Source organism: Eulemur rufifrons, chromosome 17, assembly GCF_041146395.1.
Source record: "Eulemur rufifrons isolate Redbay chromosome 17, OSU_ERuf_1, whole genome shotgun sequence".
NCBI lineage: Eukaryota > Metazoa > Chordata > Mammalia > Primates > Lemuridae > Eulemur > Eulemur rufifrons.
This window is the reverse complement of record NC_090999.1, coordinates 16452109-16469744: the sequence shown is the minus strand read 5'-3', so window position 1 is coordinate 16469744 and position 17636 is coordinate 16452109. Positions and strand designations below refer to the sequence as shown.

General features: G+C 31.8%; 1 protein-coding gene across 2 annotated transcripts in view; it reads left to right on the top strand.

Moving 5' to 3' along the window:
* LOC138398222 (cadherin-10) overlaps positions 1-14700 on the top strand; it is a 93670-nt gene extending 78970 nt beyond the window's left edge. Inside the window, exons 8-11 of one of the 2 annotated variants that reach the window (XM_069492509.1) lie at positions 3753-3874; positions 9593-9701; positions 10633-10884; positions 14216-14700. In XM_069492509.1, coding sequence (XP_069348610.1) covers positions 3753-3874; positions 9593-9701; positions 10633-10884; positions 14216-14700 — 968 coding nt within the window. Of the gene's footprint in view, positions 1-3752; positions 3875-9592; positions 9702-10632; positions 10885-14209 lie in introns of both variants that reach the window. The other variant, XM_069492508.1, reaches the window with a different exon arrangement.
* Positions 14701-17636: the final 2936 nt, after the last annotated feature.

The window sequence follows — 17636 nt, the reverse complement described above, 5'->3', positions numbered from 1 at the left end:
TAATAGATTTGGTTTTTTTCCTGAAATCTGCCTCTGAAATACAGATTAACCCCAAATAATCCATTTTTATCCATAAGGAGATATAAATGGCTATGCCTTTTAAGGCTAACTAAAGATTTTTGAGTTTTTCTTTTAAGGAAAGCTTTTATATCTATATCTGTATCCATATCCCCATAGTTAGATGCACCCAACAGGATCCAATCTGGTCATTTCAGAATCATGATTGTTTGTGCTCTCTGCTTGATTCAAGATCCTTATTCAAGCCCAGTGAGCTAGGAATTGCATTTTCCATTTCAAATGCTTTGAGAAATTTAACTTCTAAAGCTAGTTGAAGTAATTATGATTCTGTAAAAAGCTAAGCCAATTACTTCTTTTTAAGAACTAAACCTATTTTTGGCCCGTAAATGAAATCAGTCCATGGAGCAACTACTGAAAATGCCTACCTGCCAAACTACAAGCCGTCAGGGTCTCATTATGCTGTTCTGGGTATTAAATGCAATGAAGATGAGAGGGAAGCAGCATAGAGGAAACTGTTTCTACTAGACTTGAAACACTGGCCTTATGGTGTATCATGCACCAAGCCCTGAGCGCAGCAAAATCATGTATAAATGTAGTTCTTACCAATATGTGTCCAGGCCCTGCCTCTGACCATTTAATTATACATTCCACAGGCATATATCATACCATATAGCAAGTACTACTGCAGGGAATTATTTAGTGCATTATACTATAGAATAACTTCTCTTTTTCTTCTTTAAAAAATATTTTCCAGTACTATGTGATGAATAGAAACACCTAAAATTAAGGTCACAATCAATGACTTAATAACAAACTTGGGATTTTAGAACACATTTGTAATAGGAACCAAAGAGTTCCTCTAACCGCATCTGAAAGTTTAACTGTAACCATTGCAATACATTCTGAGGACCATAGAGCAAAGTTATAACTAAAGGACTCCATTATCTATACCTTATCCCTTATTAGTGGAAATTCTTGCCCTAAGCAGATAAAAAAGTCACATCCTTCTAGAGCCTAGTTTTTCTAGATAATGATTTAAATTATCTCTACTTGGTGATATGAAAAAGCCTGTGGATGCAAATACATGGCTTCACCTTAGGACATACATTTTAAGATCCTTTATTACTGATACATTCTTGCTACAGTAGTTTCCCTGAAGGACTTTGATGGAGACTCAGGTGGTAAATATATGCTAGCTGCTATTCAGTATGATTCTTCCTTGGGATGCTTTATATTAATACTTTTATTTATACATACATAAGCTGCAGCATCTGCCAGCAAAAAGATTAGTGTAAGCACCACTTTTTTTTTTTTTTTGAATAGGTGACTCCAGGCCAGATGCTTTACAAAGCACATTCATCCCTGTGGATTTAACTTTTGATTTGAAGAGCCTTGAGTTATTTGTAAAGGGGCTGGAGAATCTCCATGCTGTGTTATGAAAGGGGCTGACAATGCAATTTTCACATATGAAACTTCTCTCTCTTGGCTTCTGTGGCATAGTTAGAAAGTGAATTGCTACCAAAAAGAGTTATTTTTATGTCAAGACTTTACATTGAAAGAAAATATTTTGTTAATGTCCACATACTATATAAGTAGGTTAAAGAGCACATTCCAAAATATATGGAGGAAGCATAGCTTCCCTTTCTTCTCCATAGCAACAAGTAACTAGGGACTAGAGGGTCCATTTGTAGGTGAGCATCATGCCTCTAGGTATTAGCAAATGGTCCATGAATAAAGCAGGTAGAAAAATAATGGGATAGCATTTTTCTCCTTTTTTTCTGCTCTATTCACTTCACCCCTCTTCAGACTCATATGAACTATAAGAAAGCTAGTTAACACATTTTTATTTTGTGGATGCTTTGTGTGGAGAAAGATAGCATAAGCTCTTGAGTAACATAAGGAAGTGAAGAAGATACGCTAGTGATAAGAAAGATGATTGTAATGATAGTAGTTCACAATTTCTGCTGATCACCAAACTGAAATTCTGATAAGAACTTTCATGCATTAACTCCTAATTTTCCAAATAACTCTGTGACATTGGAGGACCTACTTTTATTTATATTGAGTAAACTAAGGCATTGGAGAGGTGGAGTGAATTGGCTAAAGTAACACAATGAGAGAGTGGTGAACTTGGGAACGGAGGCTGTTCAGTTTGACTCCAGGGGCTGAACTCTTAACCATGTGAACATTGTGCAACAATATATGAGCCAATGTGACATTAGAACCTGACAACTGAAAAAATATATGTGGGTTAAGAAGACTGCAGTAAGATTTAAAGGGAGTGTTAAAGAAGGGGAGGCATTTTAAATTTCCTCTTAGAAAAAGGAAGGAAAGGTAAACACTTCAGATCGTTTTAGAATTCTCCCTTCCTTTAATCTACTTCAGCCTTGTAAATATATCCCTGCTGAGTAATCAGTTCTTACATATTATCTTTAAAAATACTGATTTCATTAATTTAGTAACAGTGCAATTAGGTAGAGAGAACTAGAGGGGGATTAATTCTTTTGCGCAGTGATATACTCCTTATTTGTATGTGATAATGTATTTTATCTTTGTGTCTGAAAATTATTTAGGTAAAATTTAAAAGCCCAGATAAAGTTTACAAGGTTAAATGATATTACCCATAACTCATATTCATAGAGACTATTTAATAAACTTGTTACTGTCCCTCAGCTCTTCTGCTATTGTTTTGTTTTCAGCTAATTATCTCCTGTTCTTTTTCTATTGCTCTTCAGCTACACTTTGTCAAAGTTCATGCAGCTTTAGCTTTGTCCAAAGACTAAGATATTGATGTCACAAAGGGTGATGAATATAACCTGAATTTAAGATGTAAACATACTGTCAGATATCAGTAGAAGTGCCTAGAAAAATCTGTAATGGAGATAGTGGAATTATAACTAATACAAGGTTGTTACTCAAAGCTAAGCTAAATAAAGAGACATTTATGTTTTTAAATGCTATTTACAAATCAAAACAATTCGAAAAGGCATCTTTTTATGTGAAAATTTTGATGCTCTAATTTTAGCATTTGTAGCCAAAAATATGATTAATGTGTTCTTTGTTATTATTGAGCTAATTTGGGAACAATAAATTGTTATGCAAAATCAGGCTGGATTATTGAAATGGTACCAGTAATGAATATATGAAATAAACAATATATGAAATAAACAATTTTACATTTTATTGTAAATTTTCCACCCAATTACAAAATAAGTAGCCATATTTTTAAATTTTTAAAAGGAGACTTGAAAGTAGCTATTGGAATATTTTAGTGATAAAAGTACTTGGGGAGTAGTTTTTATTATAACAATTACCACTTAGGACCTAGTGACGTTGGGAAAGTTACTAATTTATTTAAAAGTACTTCTTCATGTAAAAAGTAGGTAAAGATTAAGTGCTATAATGAAGCATAATAAGAATTTAATAAATATTTGTTCTTATATATACGAACGGTAAGGACACAAATATAATATGAACTCAATTATATTGGCTTGTGCTTTTAACATGATTCTCCAAAATAATAATAATACCCTTGCGTCCAGTAATAACTGAATTCATGACTACTTAATTAGGCTCTGCAGTAATTTTCTTTATTGCATTTGCTCATTATGTTAGTAGAATGACTGCAATGTTTATTTGTATGTGAGCACTTAATATTCACAAGATGCCTATATAAATTAAATCTGATGCACAAATGTGTCTTCCTAAACAAAATTTTCCTTCCCCTTTTCTAGATAATCCCAAAGAGACTACCCGAGTGGCTGTTTTTGTGAGAATTTTGGATGTTAATGACAATGCCCCACAATTTGCCGTGTTCTATGACACTTTTGTTTGTGAAAATGCCAGACCAGGACAGGTGAGCACCTATAGAATTGAAACTATGGAAAGATTTTAACTGCACGTTAAGTATTTTCTTTTTGTAATCTTGAGAGGAATGACTAAACAGATAGAATCACTCATATATTGTCTCACTAATGTAATTTTAAAAACCTATAATGGGAATTATAGCCAGAGGAGTTAAAAAATAAAATAAATAAGAACCTGTAACTGATGTTTTTAAAGGTGAAAATATTTTAAATGGCAGTATGCCAGGTTTCATATCTCCTTTGTAAGGTTCTAATGTGAAGAGATTTTATCATTGCCACAAAATTGAGGTACAATAAGAAATAAATTTTAAAACTTTCAAAAATATAAACAAACTCCTAAAACCACTACTGTGCCATTAAATAAAGATTGATAACTGCTAGAGAGATGGGAAATGAAATTTGGAGAAAACTCAGAGACAAATATACAGAAGCAGCAGAACATTTAATCAATATTCTGATGTATACAAATACGATTTTGAAGTAAGGCAGCAGAATTCGCTTCTTAGCCTTACACATTGCATTTCATCATTACAGCAATACATAAAGTGCTTAATGACTTGGTTTTAGTCCTTTAAAACATTTTTCCTTCATCAGCTTTGTTTCTAATTCTTTAAGTCTTTTCCTCAGTGGACTCATTTTGTTGATTGAAAAGCTCCAGTGTATATGGCTGAAAGAAATGCTCATAATTGGTTTGAGTGCTATCTTCACAGAAAGAAGCTGCATGTTATAAATAATAATTGGGAATCAAATGTGTTTTATTAAAGAAAGAGGAGCCATCAGAAAGTTGTATTGTGTTTTGACATACTTTGATGCTCTTTATAGACATCAATGTCATTGTTATATTTTTATGCAAATTATATTGTGGAATAACTCAAATTTGTCCTTTTGAAGATTCTAACAGGAATTCAATAGCCTCTCTATTGTTTGAAAATGGTAAAATTGTTGCAATTGGATTCATTTTTTTTTTTTTTTACTTAAAAATGTTATGGAAATGTTTACTTTGGAATATTTAAATGACTTAGCTTCTTCCCGTTTACTTCTTAATGAAACAGTGCATATCCAAAAAATACCATTCCAAATAGTCCTCTGCTTGGCAGGCTCAGCATGATATAAGCTGAAGTCTTTCTCTAAGAGATAAATTACCCACTTTGCTACTGCTGCATACACTGCTTCCTCTATGGTGGTTATTCTATTTGATTTTCAAAAGATATCTTTTCAGAGCATTTGAGTCATTATAAATACTGATTTACAAATGTATTCAAAATATACAAAATAAGGGATTGTGCTTGTTTATTTTCCTTTTGCTTATTTTCTTTTTAACTGTAGCTGCTCAGTAACTTCTCCACACTTTTTAGACATTTAAAAAATACTTGGCACACTGAAGAAAAATAATCAAATAAAAGATGATTTTAATAAAAAATGGGTTAGCCTTTCTTGATCAATTTGATAGGAAGAATATGATAAACAATTTTTTGTTGAATTGGCTGCATGTGCAGTAGCCTCTCATACTAGTTATTTTTAATGAGACCAGTCTGTTAGATCTCACTTTGGTCACAGAGGCTGAAAAAAATGCCTTGTTGAAATGAAACTGTTATAAATTAACTGATGGAATTCTAGGTTATGACATCCTAGCAGTCAAACTCAAAGTGGTTATTTGATAAAGTTGTTCTTCGATAAGCCTGTCTTGAAATTCATTTGTTAGCTTGGTCTTTCCTTCTAGGAAGGTAGGAGCATGTTCGGATGCCTGGGTGTGCTTTAGTTATTTATAGAGTATTTTAATCCACCCAATACTCTTCAGAACTAAGTGCTCTTTAAGAGTCGCACTTAGAACGACATGGGAGATGATTCCATTCATTTGGTGTGTGGACAAAATGAGAAGAGAGAAATAAAACTAATTGCTATCTCTTCTCCTTTCTGTTCCCTGCTCTTGCCTATTCCCTGATCCAAGGTAGAAGATTTGCCTTGTTGGAAAGAATGTAACTGCAGCTGATGAAACATTAATAGTCCTTTCTTGTGCCTAAACTAGGCTACTTGACTCCTCACATTTAGTTTTTTTTTCTTCCACTTTCCCTCATTCATGCCTACTCCGTCAGTCAATAAAACATATTTTAATAGTTTTTAATATCTATGGGAGGAAGGTAACATTTTCATTTCAAAGATTTCCCAAGAAGACTCCCCAAGGAAGGATGCTGTTTGTATTTACTCATCAACAGTATCTATCTAAGCAACTTGTCAAACCAAATATCGACTAATAGCAACATCAAACCAAATAACTAGGCCTTTATCAAATCAAAAATATCCTGTTACATATTTTCCATAGAACAATGTTTATTAGTTCCCTAATGGAAAAGGGTGCATTTTATTAGGACAAAGGCAATATTTTCATCAAGAAAACTCCTAGGCTTCCTACAGCAAAAACTAAAACATATTAAAACTTAATAACCAGGGCCGGGCGCGGTCGCTCATGCCTGTAATCCTAGCACTCTGGGAGGCCGAGGCGGGTGGATTGCTCAAGGTCAGGAGTTCGAGACCAGCCTGAGCAATGAGCGAGACCCCATCTCTACTAAAAATAGAAAGAAATTATCTGGCCAACTAAAATATATATATAGAAAAAAAAAATTAGCCGGGCATGGTGGCGCATGCCTGTAGTCCCAGCTACTCGGGAGGCTGAGGCAGCAGGATCGCTTGAGCCCAGGAGTTTGAGGTTGCTGTGAGCTAGGCTGATGCCATGGCACTCTAGCCTGGGCAACAGAGTGAGACTCTGTCTCAAAAAAATAAATAAATAAATAAATAAATAAAAATAAAAAAATAAAACTTAATAACCAGATATTCTATATTATATCTAACGTCTACTAAAGATATTCTAACTTTAAATATCTTAAAATTTATTGATTATTCTACACTCTATTATAGTACAATTACTGAAACATCCTTCAAGTTCATTTAAGATTTTAGAATATCTAAGTGGAAATAAAAATCAATTAAATTATTGCTTAGGAGGTAAAATATAAATGATTTATCTGTGTCTCGTCTTCATACGTTCAAAATGAATACTGGGTATCACTAGTTTTTGTTTGTTTGTTTGTTTGTTTTCCTAATTGTGGCAAACCTTTTTTTGGAATTGGATCAAAATTAGTTTGTCTCTAAAAGAAACAAAATAGTGAATGCTTACAGAGGGCCAGGAAAAAATAGTTTTATCTTCTTTTTGCCAACTTCTGATTTCTATTATAACTCTTTATGATACATTTACCAGAATAAGAGCACTGTGATTTTTGAATGCATGGTTGAAAATGGTAGGGAAGATTAAATTGATAGATAAGTTCTGATATGAAGAAGTTGGACCACTTGAAGTCAAGTTATGTCTTAGAGGAAAAAAAAAAACTATTTTGTAAAGGGAGTAAGTGCCTCTATCTGCAATAGAGAAGTCTTAGGTGATAAAAACATAATATGATCTAGATTCTGCAACATGTGATTCCTCTTTGTTTGTATCATCAATATGAGTTTGACTTACTCCTTTTACAACATTTAATGAAAGTACATTAATTGATCACTGATCTTTAAATGAACAGTGCTACAATCTTTGATTAAAATAATACATTTTGATTGTTGATATTTATGTAAATCTTTGTAATTTCTTATAGACACATGTAAAGATGTGGTCATTTGTTTTCAGAAATGTATAATTTGAGTTCATAAAAATGAATCGAAATTATAGTTTGTGAATTAATTTTGAGACAAAATATACAGGTGCAAATGTATATTTTACGATATTGTAGTTTTTTAATTTAAAAGACTCTTAGCTCTATTTCTACATTTCATTCCCTTTTTGTGTCTATGTGTGAATATTAACATATTTATCTTAATGACTAAGACTTTCCATTAGTATACTATCTTTTTTGATATGTTATCCCATTCATGCCATTTAACCCCTTCAATATATTTTTAATAAATCATTATTTAAAAATGAAATCCTTTAGAGTGTACTTGACAGAAAAGAAATCAGCCAAGAAATGTTTTTATCACTGAAGTGAAACCTCTTAAATGGTATTAGCTAACATTGACTTTTTTTTTGTTTAATTCATTCATATATTTATATTCTCTTATGGATATTTATAATTCTTGCTTGTATCTAATCTTAAATTACAGTTAAAATTCAAGTAGTTATGTGGCTATATTTTAAACAAATACTTTAAAATGATTCATAGTTTTAAATCATTTGTTTTTGCTGCTTGTTTCTAGACAATAAATATCCATCTTTGTCTGGTTCAATTATATTCTTGTATCATTTTGAAATAAATGGTTAGCTTTGTAATTAAATAGGCTAGTGCCTCAAATTTATCACATTTTTATTGCTATGAGATATTTAAAAAAACTATAGTCCGCAACCCTGGGCCATGGGCTGGTACCAGTACTGGTCTGTGGCCTGTTAGGATCCAGGCCGCACAGCAGGAGGTGAGCAGCAGGTGAGTGAGAGAGGCTTCACCTGTATGCACAGCCATACCCAGTCGCTCACATCACTGCCTGAGCTCTGCCTCTCCCCACCCCCCATCTGTGGAAAAATTGTCTTCCATCAAACTGGTCCCTGGTGCCAAAAAGTTTGGGGAAGCATTGCTTTAAAAGAAATCTAATATAGATTAGTTACAATAATTTCTTCACTTTTTCTAATTATTTTGCATAATGCTTTGAACTTGAAATCTCTTGTTAAACCAATAAAACAGCATCAACAAATATTCTCAACCAATATCCACAAAATATTAAAGTGAGTTAATGCAGTCAAAAATATATTCCTTTTAGTTAAGCATAATAGGTATCAATATACATATTTAACAACTACTGAAGCTCTCTTAAAAGTTAAAATATTAAAAAACATAAAAAATTTATTATACATATGCATTAAAGAATAAAAGAAATATATATGCAAAAGGTATATATTTGTTATATATATAGCATTATATATATATTTTTATAATATATTTTAATATTAATTTAATATTAATTAATCATATAATATGCCCAAAGCATAGTATATGACCTGAGTATATATAAGCTGTTAAAGTGTCTACTTTGTTACCAGATAGCATCTTATATTACCTCTTATCTTAAAATCAATCAGAGTTGACCCTTATAAAATAACCACTTCAACATAGTTTGCAGACATTAAATTCTAAAAATATAATTGTGATCAAAGTTCAAATGAATTGAATGGTTACTGCTAAAGCAGATAATAATGTAAGACTTTCTTTTAAATAGTAACATAATATAACCTATAAAATCTCTACATTCCTTGAATATTTTTCACTTTAATTCTGGGGAAGAGCAAAGCCCTAGTCACAATAATGTCCTAAAGTTTTCTGACATTAGACAAACTCTACCAGATCACTGTTAAAATGCATATGAAATAACCCACTCATTTCAAATGCTACATCTAAATCAATGAAAATCTCAAATAATATAATATTGTCATTACCATTTTTAAGGAACGGGTAATATTCAACAGAAATAGAGATTAGAGAGTTAGAAAGAGAGAGAGATCATTAAAATCAAAGTAATAATAAAAAATGAATTAACTCAAAGATACGCGCACAAGGAACAAAATCAATTATCTAAAAAAAAACTTAGACAAAATTAGGATGTTAAAAAATTACATACTATAATGCAGATTATACAGATGGATGTTTGATGATACATACTTTTTCTCTTTTCTACAGCTAATACAGACTATAAGTGCAGTTGACAAAGATGACCCTTTAGGTGGGCAAAAATTTTTCTTCAGTTTAGCTGCTGTTAATCCAAACTTCACAGTGCAAGATAATGAAGGTAAATTTTAAAACTTGTTCATTATGATTTAAGATGACATTAACAGGAAATGCCCTCTAAAATAACTATTACAATATACATTCTGTATCAATTTATTGAGCAGAGTTATAAAATTTTATGTTAATCAGATATATAATGATATTACAGTAAGGTCTTCTTTGATAATGTTTACTCTCTTCTATTTTAAAATGAACATGTAAAAGAAATCTCTTTATGGATGCTACAAAAAGATTGAGTCTTGAAAAGATTAAAAAGGCTGGAAATAGTTCCTACAACAAAAAGGATAGGCCCTATGGCATTAGAATGAAGGACTCAGTGAGACTCTCATGTAAACTTTGATGAGATTTAGCAGCAGTAGATTCACCAAAGCCACATAGGCATAGAGCCTAAAAAGAATGAGAAGTAACCTTTTAGAGGAATCAATACAAAGACATTGTTGCAATGGCAAGATTTATGACTCTTGAAGGTTTTTACTTCATTATTGATTTAAACAAATACAACAACCCTTAAAATTTATTTTTCTTCATGAATATTGGATTAATGTTCTGTGGGTGTGTGAGTGCACACATAGACATGTGTAAATGGAAAATCATTTATGATTTTTTTTGGTATGAAAATAGGTTTTCTGAAAACTGAAAAACAGCACGTTATCATCCATGGAGTCTTAGTAAATGATTCACTATAAAAATTCACTATTTTCAAAACGTTATTGAAGAATTATGTGAAAACTTAATAAATAAACAATCCATAGTATTAGATTTCTCAAATTAATTTATCTTATCTACATAGTAATTGCATTGTACGTATTTTATTAAAAATGCTCAATTTTATATTTCACAAAAACATTTTTATTTATATGTCAACTGTGGCTATCAGGTTGAGACAAATTTACTATCCCAAACCATTTTTAATATTTTAAAATTTATTTCAGATAATACTGCCAGAATTTTAACCAGAAAAAATGGATTCAATAGACATGAAATCAGTACTTATCTCCTGCCTGTGGTGATATCAGACAACGATTACCCGATTCAGAGCAGCACCGGCACGCTGACCATCCGGGTGTGCGCTTGCGACAGCCAAGGCAACATGCAGTCCTGCAGCGCCGAAGCCCTGCTCCTCCCTGCTGGCCTCAGCACCGGGGCCTTGATCGCCATCCTTCTCTGCATCATCATTCTGCTGGGTAAGAAAGAAACTTGAAAGAAAATGGGAGCATTGTCTAGATTTCCTGCTATATTATGTTTTTAAATAAGAAAGGTTGCTATTAAAATACTTCCTCCAAACTAACCCCAAGTTTGAAGATAGACATAAATTATGGAATATTTTATTTGCTCCAGAAAATGGAAGAATATATGAAGAATTTTTTATAGTAATGGGACTTTATCATGTGGGGCCTAGAAGTCATTCAGATGTGAATTCAAATATACAAAAACAACTATCTATCTTTCACTGTAATATATTAAACAAAGGGAAAGGCAAGAAAAATGAAAGTAGAATGGATTCTGTAGGAACTTGGAAAGTTGAGATGGGCAGTAGCAATTCTTGCTAGACGGGCTGAATGTTCTACTGGACTTATGTGTTCTCAGAAGCTTAAATCCAGTGAACAAATGAAGGAAGAGTCATCAATTCCAATACCCCAATTATTTTATTGCTGCCCATTATTGCTCTCCTGGGTGCTGCAGTAACAGATTTCGTGGCATTGTTTCTTTCTGGATCATCTGCCAAACTCCTATATGGGAGTAGAGCAGGAGCTGGAGGAGTTGGAGGAGAGTAGTGGGGTCTCAAATCTCAACTCTGGAAGTTGGAAATTAGCAAATCTCAATAAGACTAAACAAACAAAGACAAGTTGATAACTTTTGTCAAAATGGAAATTAAAGACTTGATTTGTAGAGAATCACTTCCTACAAGCATACCTGTACTCAATTATTGCTAATGTTTCATACTTACGAAGTTAAATAAAATCGTTTGGCCTTCACTTCAAATTTTTAAATAATGCTGACAATAAGCAAGTTTTTATATGATGTTAGGACATGCAACTAAATGTAGTGAAATACTTAATCATTCTATATATAATTTAGTTATTTCTACTTCATTCTATAGAAGATTCCATTTTCCTACTTTTGTCACAGCATATAAACACTTTAGCCTGTGTTTAAATAAATGAAAGGTAAATTAGTCATAACAGATAAATCATTAAATGGATGACATGAACAATTCTAGATTAGATATTTATGTAGTACAGGAAATAAGAACATGCACATTAAAAATATATGTTATATCACCTGTTACTATGGAATGTGAAACAGAACAAGACTTTTCCAAGTACCACAAAGAGAAATAAACTTGATTTTATTTACTAGAATATGTAAGAATTGGTAAAATTTTATTTTTATAATTTGATTTGCCATTAATACAGTAAACATATTAAGGAAAGCTAATAAATATGCATTCTAGCAATTGAATCCATAATTGCAAATGTGAACAATATAAATATTTATTTTGGGGGTTAATGTCTTAAATTATGTAGGCAAATTCATTCTGTTACAATACTTATTAGAAATGGAAGTCTCCGGTAAGAATAATATTAGTAGTAGCAAGCTTTTATTGTGTTCACTGTGTGTCAGACTCTAACTGGCAGGTTACTACAAAAACATTTTTTAATTTTACAAAAAATATAGAATATTTAAGGTTATTATCTTCATTTTACACATAATGAAACTGAAAGTTAAAACTATTCAAAACATTATCCAAGGTCACACAATTTCTGAATGGCTGAGCCAAGTTATCTTGCTGTTAGTCACCGTACATACAGATTTCCAGTGGATTCTAAAGCTTATTTCCACTTTTTTTTTCTTATTACGGCTGGATGAAGGGCTCACTATCTTACATCTTCACTGAAATAATATTTAAAAAGCCTTTTACTTGGTTTATGTTTTCCCTGAATGATGATACTTGATTTTATAACCTAGAACAAATTGCTTTTAACTGCCTTTGCATTAAAAAATCAGATTAAATTTACTCTGTAGTTGCATTAGTTTAAAATCATTTTTGTGAGTACTCCTGTGACCCTAATCAAAAAATATTTTATCTGACTTTTGAAGAAGCAGGGAAATGAACTTGGGCTTGGAGCCAGTCTTAGTAAATTTTCATAATCCTCACTATTAGAAGATTTGTACTAGGTAAGATTTTGTGGTTGATAATAAACAATCTGAAGTTTAAAATCTTTACATCATAAATTTTTGTGTGTGCATAAATACATGAATTTATGCAAAATAAAATATCATATTTTCTTAAAAAACTGAAGTATAAACATTTTTTTTAAACTCTGCCTATTTAGTTTTTAATCACTTTAAGACCAAGAACACTTTATCAATGGATTAGACCTTTCTTTTTTGTAGCATTAAAATAGTTCTTTGTTTTCTCTTTCACATAAAGTTGAAGCCAAACTAGTCTAAGCTTTTGATGTGTATATATCACATAAGATTTTTCCCTTCTTTTTCCCATCTAATTGAATTCACATCTGTTTCTTAAAAATCATTTTAAAGGATGAGGAAAAAATATTTGGGGATAATGAATAAAGGTGAGAAACTCTAATGCAATTAGAAGAATTTGATATTAACTTTTTCCTATCATTTATTCTATCATTATTATGATTATTAACATCATTATTATAATTATATTATTACTGTTGTTATTTTTTCATGGAAATGGGGAAATGTACTTTCTGAGCAACACACATTTCTATTTGTGGGTCTCTACTTGTTTAAGGTGCATCTAGCCAAGATTCATACATATTTTTTGGAGTTAATTCAATGTAGTAATTTGAATTTACTCTTAGCCATCACCTGCTCTGACAATTTTGGGGTGAGAAGGGTTCGTGCAAGATAGATATTTCCATGGAAAATCTCATAAATTTCTAAACCCATCTAAGGTCTAGATAACTGGTCTTTTTTCCAGTAATTAAAGCCTTCTTTTAATAAAGCAAGAAAAAAAAATCTATGCAAAACCATCACCGAAGCTATTTAACATAAGTAATAGTCAATATCTTCTGAAGGACATTGCTTTTTAATATGGTACAGGATGTGAAAAAAAGCATATTTTTGTTCTTTTTAATTGTCTTATTTGCTTTCAAATTCAATTTGTGTATTTTTTATATCACATCTTATGGTCCTATTTAATGCAAAAGATAAATTTTGTCTGTATAATCGGGAATCACCTTTAAACAGTTCTTCGATAAATAAAGTATAAGTCACTGCGTTTGAGGATTATTCCATATTGCTTTAAAAATAAATTAGAAACACTGATCTTAAGCACCAAGTACCGGGGCTAAACCCTTCAACATCTATTCCTCTAACCCCCTACAAAAAATTGTCGGAAGTCCAAAATTAATCTTAAATTCTCACCGATTATAAAAAGCCTGAGTCACTTAAACTCCTTTATGTACTTCCACTCATTACTTAAGAGTGTTTTGAATGAATCTCTAATGTGTCTTCTTATCTTTTTTCAAGTGATAGTAGTACTGTTTGCTGCTCTGAAAAGACAGCGGAAAAAAGAGCCTCTGATCTTGTCTAAAGAAGATATCAGAGACAACATTGTGAGCTACAACGACGAAGGTGGTGGCGAGGAGGACACACAGGCCTTTGATATCGGCACCCTGAGGAATCCTGCAGCTATCGAGGAAAAAAAGCTCCGGCGAGATATTATTCCAGAAACGCTATTTATCCCGCGAAGGACTCCCACAGCGCCGGACAACACGGACGTCCGGGATTTCATTAACGAAAGGCTTAAGGAGCACGACCTGGACCCCACCGCGCCTCCATACGACTCACTGGCAACCTATGCCTACGAGGGGAACGATTCCATCGCTGAATCCCTGAGTTCCCTGGAATCAGGTACTACCGAAGGAGACCAAAACTATGATTACCTCCGAGAGTGGGGCCCTCGGTTTAATAAGCTAGCAGAAATGTATGGTGGCGGGGAAAGTGACAAAGACTCTTAACCTAGGCTATATGTTCTGTTCAAACAAGAGGAAAGTAACTTTATCGACGCTGTCTCCACTTCACAATATTTGATATTCAGGAGAATTTTCCTGCCACTCAGCACAATTTTTTCCCATTTACTTCTTAATTTGTTCATTAATTACATTAATTCTTTCCTGTAGGATGTCTCATGGAATATATATGACATTTTATTTAATCACTTCCAAGAGCCAAAGCTATGGAAATTCAGTGTTGTCCATCTTAGTAAATAAAAAAGATAATTTCAGAAACCTGAACAGGATAGTTCTCCCTTAAGCAACCTCACCAACAAACCGCTTCTCTTAGGTACATGTCCTGCCCTTGCAAATGAAGCTTTTAAAAAGGTGAAGAAAAATTTTAAGGTATATCCTGTTCTGTACATTAAATTAAAAAAGAAAATATACATGTGGTGTTAGTAGGTGTGATATGCAACCTGGTATACAAACGTTTGTGCAATTTCATTTCATCAAATTCTATCTGCTAATGTTTTATATTTATATTTTTGTATTTATTTTTAAAAAAATAAACCAGTTTTTACAACTACCTTGTCTCCAGTTTGTTTTTTCCTTAGGATGAACAGCTTTCTCCATGAACTAAATATCTTGATACAGAATTATATTACATGGAGGTAAGAACATACAGTGCCATTATAATTAGTATTGAAAGTTCTAGCCAAATTAATATGATTTAAGTAAGAATTATTTTTTTCAGTGAGTCTTTTTACGCTGTGATATGTAACAAACCTTTCATATTAAAAGTGATAGTCATTTATAGAACACATAAAAATTTGTCATTTAAACACATTTAAAACATGGCCATCCTTATGCTCAATATCTCAAGACATTAGCAATGCAGTAATTTCCTTTTGTTCATTCTTGCTAAAATAATAGCGAGTATGAAAGAATAAAACATTTTCTCATTTTTGTATGGCATCCATGCTATTGAGGATTACAGGCAATAATAGTGCAGACAGATTTCAGACTGAAATAACCCTTTAATGAAAAATACCTTACCTCCCATCGTGACTCTGAAAATGCCTAATAATGACAGTAATAACACTGAATATTCCATTAAGACACAACATTGCAATTATGTCAAGTTTTCGAAAATGCACTATACATTTATTTGTAACAAAGTCTGCTTTTCTGTCAATGAATGATTCCATAGAAAGCAAAAAATAAATAAATAAAATACTGGCAGTTAATTATCCAGAGTTGCTAAAGTCATGGAGGTTAGTTGGCACTAACTGATTCCTTATTTCTCAGGCTCTACAACATATTTTATTTATAAATGGAGCACTTTGTTGGGCCTAGACTAAGAAGTCACATTCCCTGCTGAGTATATTGTAAATAATACCAAAGATTTGTGTGCTAATTAGTGAAAATGCTATGCTTTTGGAGTGATCCAGCATGCAATACTGACATATCCTTAATGCAGAATTAATTACTTCAATCTTCTTAAATGGTAATTTTTCCCCAACTTTGAGGTTGAAAGGGCCCACATCACTCTGATAACAGATATTTTAGTTGGCACAGTAGTCTAATTATAAAAGAAAAACAACTCGTGTGGTCTACTTAAAAATATAGTCACATTACGAGGCTATGTGACACATCGGATTATAGTAAAGACCTAATCTGGCAGTCGTCTTCTATTCTAAGAACTCATCCACCTAGCTGTCAGAAGGACAAAGTTTAAGGAACAAAAAATTTGACCATATATGTTGAAATGAAAGGAAGGAAAATCCACAATATCCTAGAAGGGCTATTCATTCAACATAAAATGAGTATACAACAGAAAAATAAAAGAAGGTATATCTTTTGAACATTTCACATTAGTTATAATTCAAAATATACATTTAGTTTATAATTAGCTTTAAAATTTCCAGCATTAGTTATTTTAATTAACATTAAATGTCAATAATTGAAATTCTTGTTTGAAGACTTTTAAATTTCCCTCCTTCAGATAATTTCAAAGTGACATTAACTTTCTCTGTCTTTTATTTTGTCATCCATTTTTTTTTTTTAATTAAAGGATTGATCTCTAACATTATCTCCACCGGGTCTCCAAAAATTCTCTTTAAGGAAATTGATTAGCAGGCTTCTTTGTCAATATAAGGCCTATATTTTACAGATATTATTAAATAACAAAAACCGTATTTGTTGATAATGAAGGTGGCATGCTAAAGAATTAATTTTTTCAAATTAATTTGAAACTTAAAATGTATACCTATAATGACTCACTCAGTCATCTCCCTGGTATTGTGCTCTCCCAAAGAAATGCCTAATACATAGATTATTCTATGTCCAAAATTTCTTTTACACGGGGAGTATGGCAACCTTGTCTCAGTATCATATCATTAATTTTATTGAACAAATGTGGGTCTTTCATTTATTCATCCACTTATACCTTCATTCATCAAATATTTATTGAGCATCTATTATAAGATCAAGGGATGTTCTAAACCCTAGAGATATAATAAATCATACATACTTCTTTTATATTAGTGTATAAGTCTTCTATTAATGAAAATAAAAAAGACAAAACAGTTATCAAAAAGCTTTGAATTTATAACAAAATATCTAACTTTTACTTTATAAATTTTTCTAAACACAAAATAAAGAAATTCTGTCCTCTGTTTTCATGATTTAAACATTCAGATAAGTAATAAAATGATTTATAAGTCTTTTTGCTCATTAGAAATATAATTAAGATGATCAATTCTAGTTCTACTTTCAACAAAATATCAAAGAAATTGTGTGCAATGATAAATGTATGCTCTTAGGCTGAGGTTTCTCTTTATATATCAAGTAGATACTGTTACACAACTGCAAGAATTGCAGACATTTTTTGGTAGACTTATACATGTAAGCTGTGAATAGTTAGATGTCTAGGATCTTCTAAAATAGAAAAAAAAAAC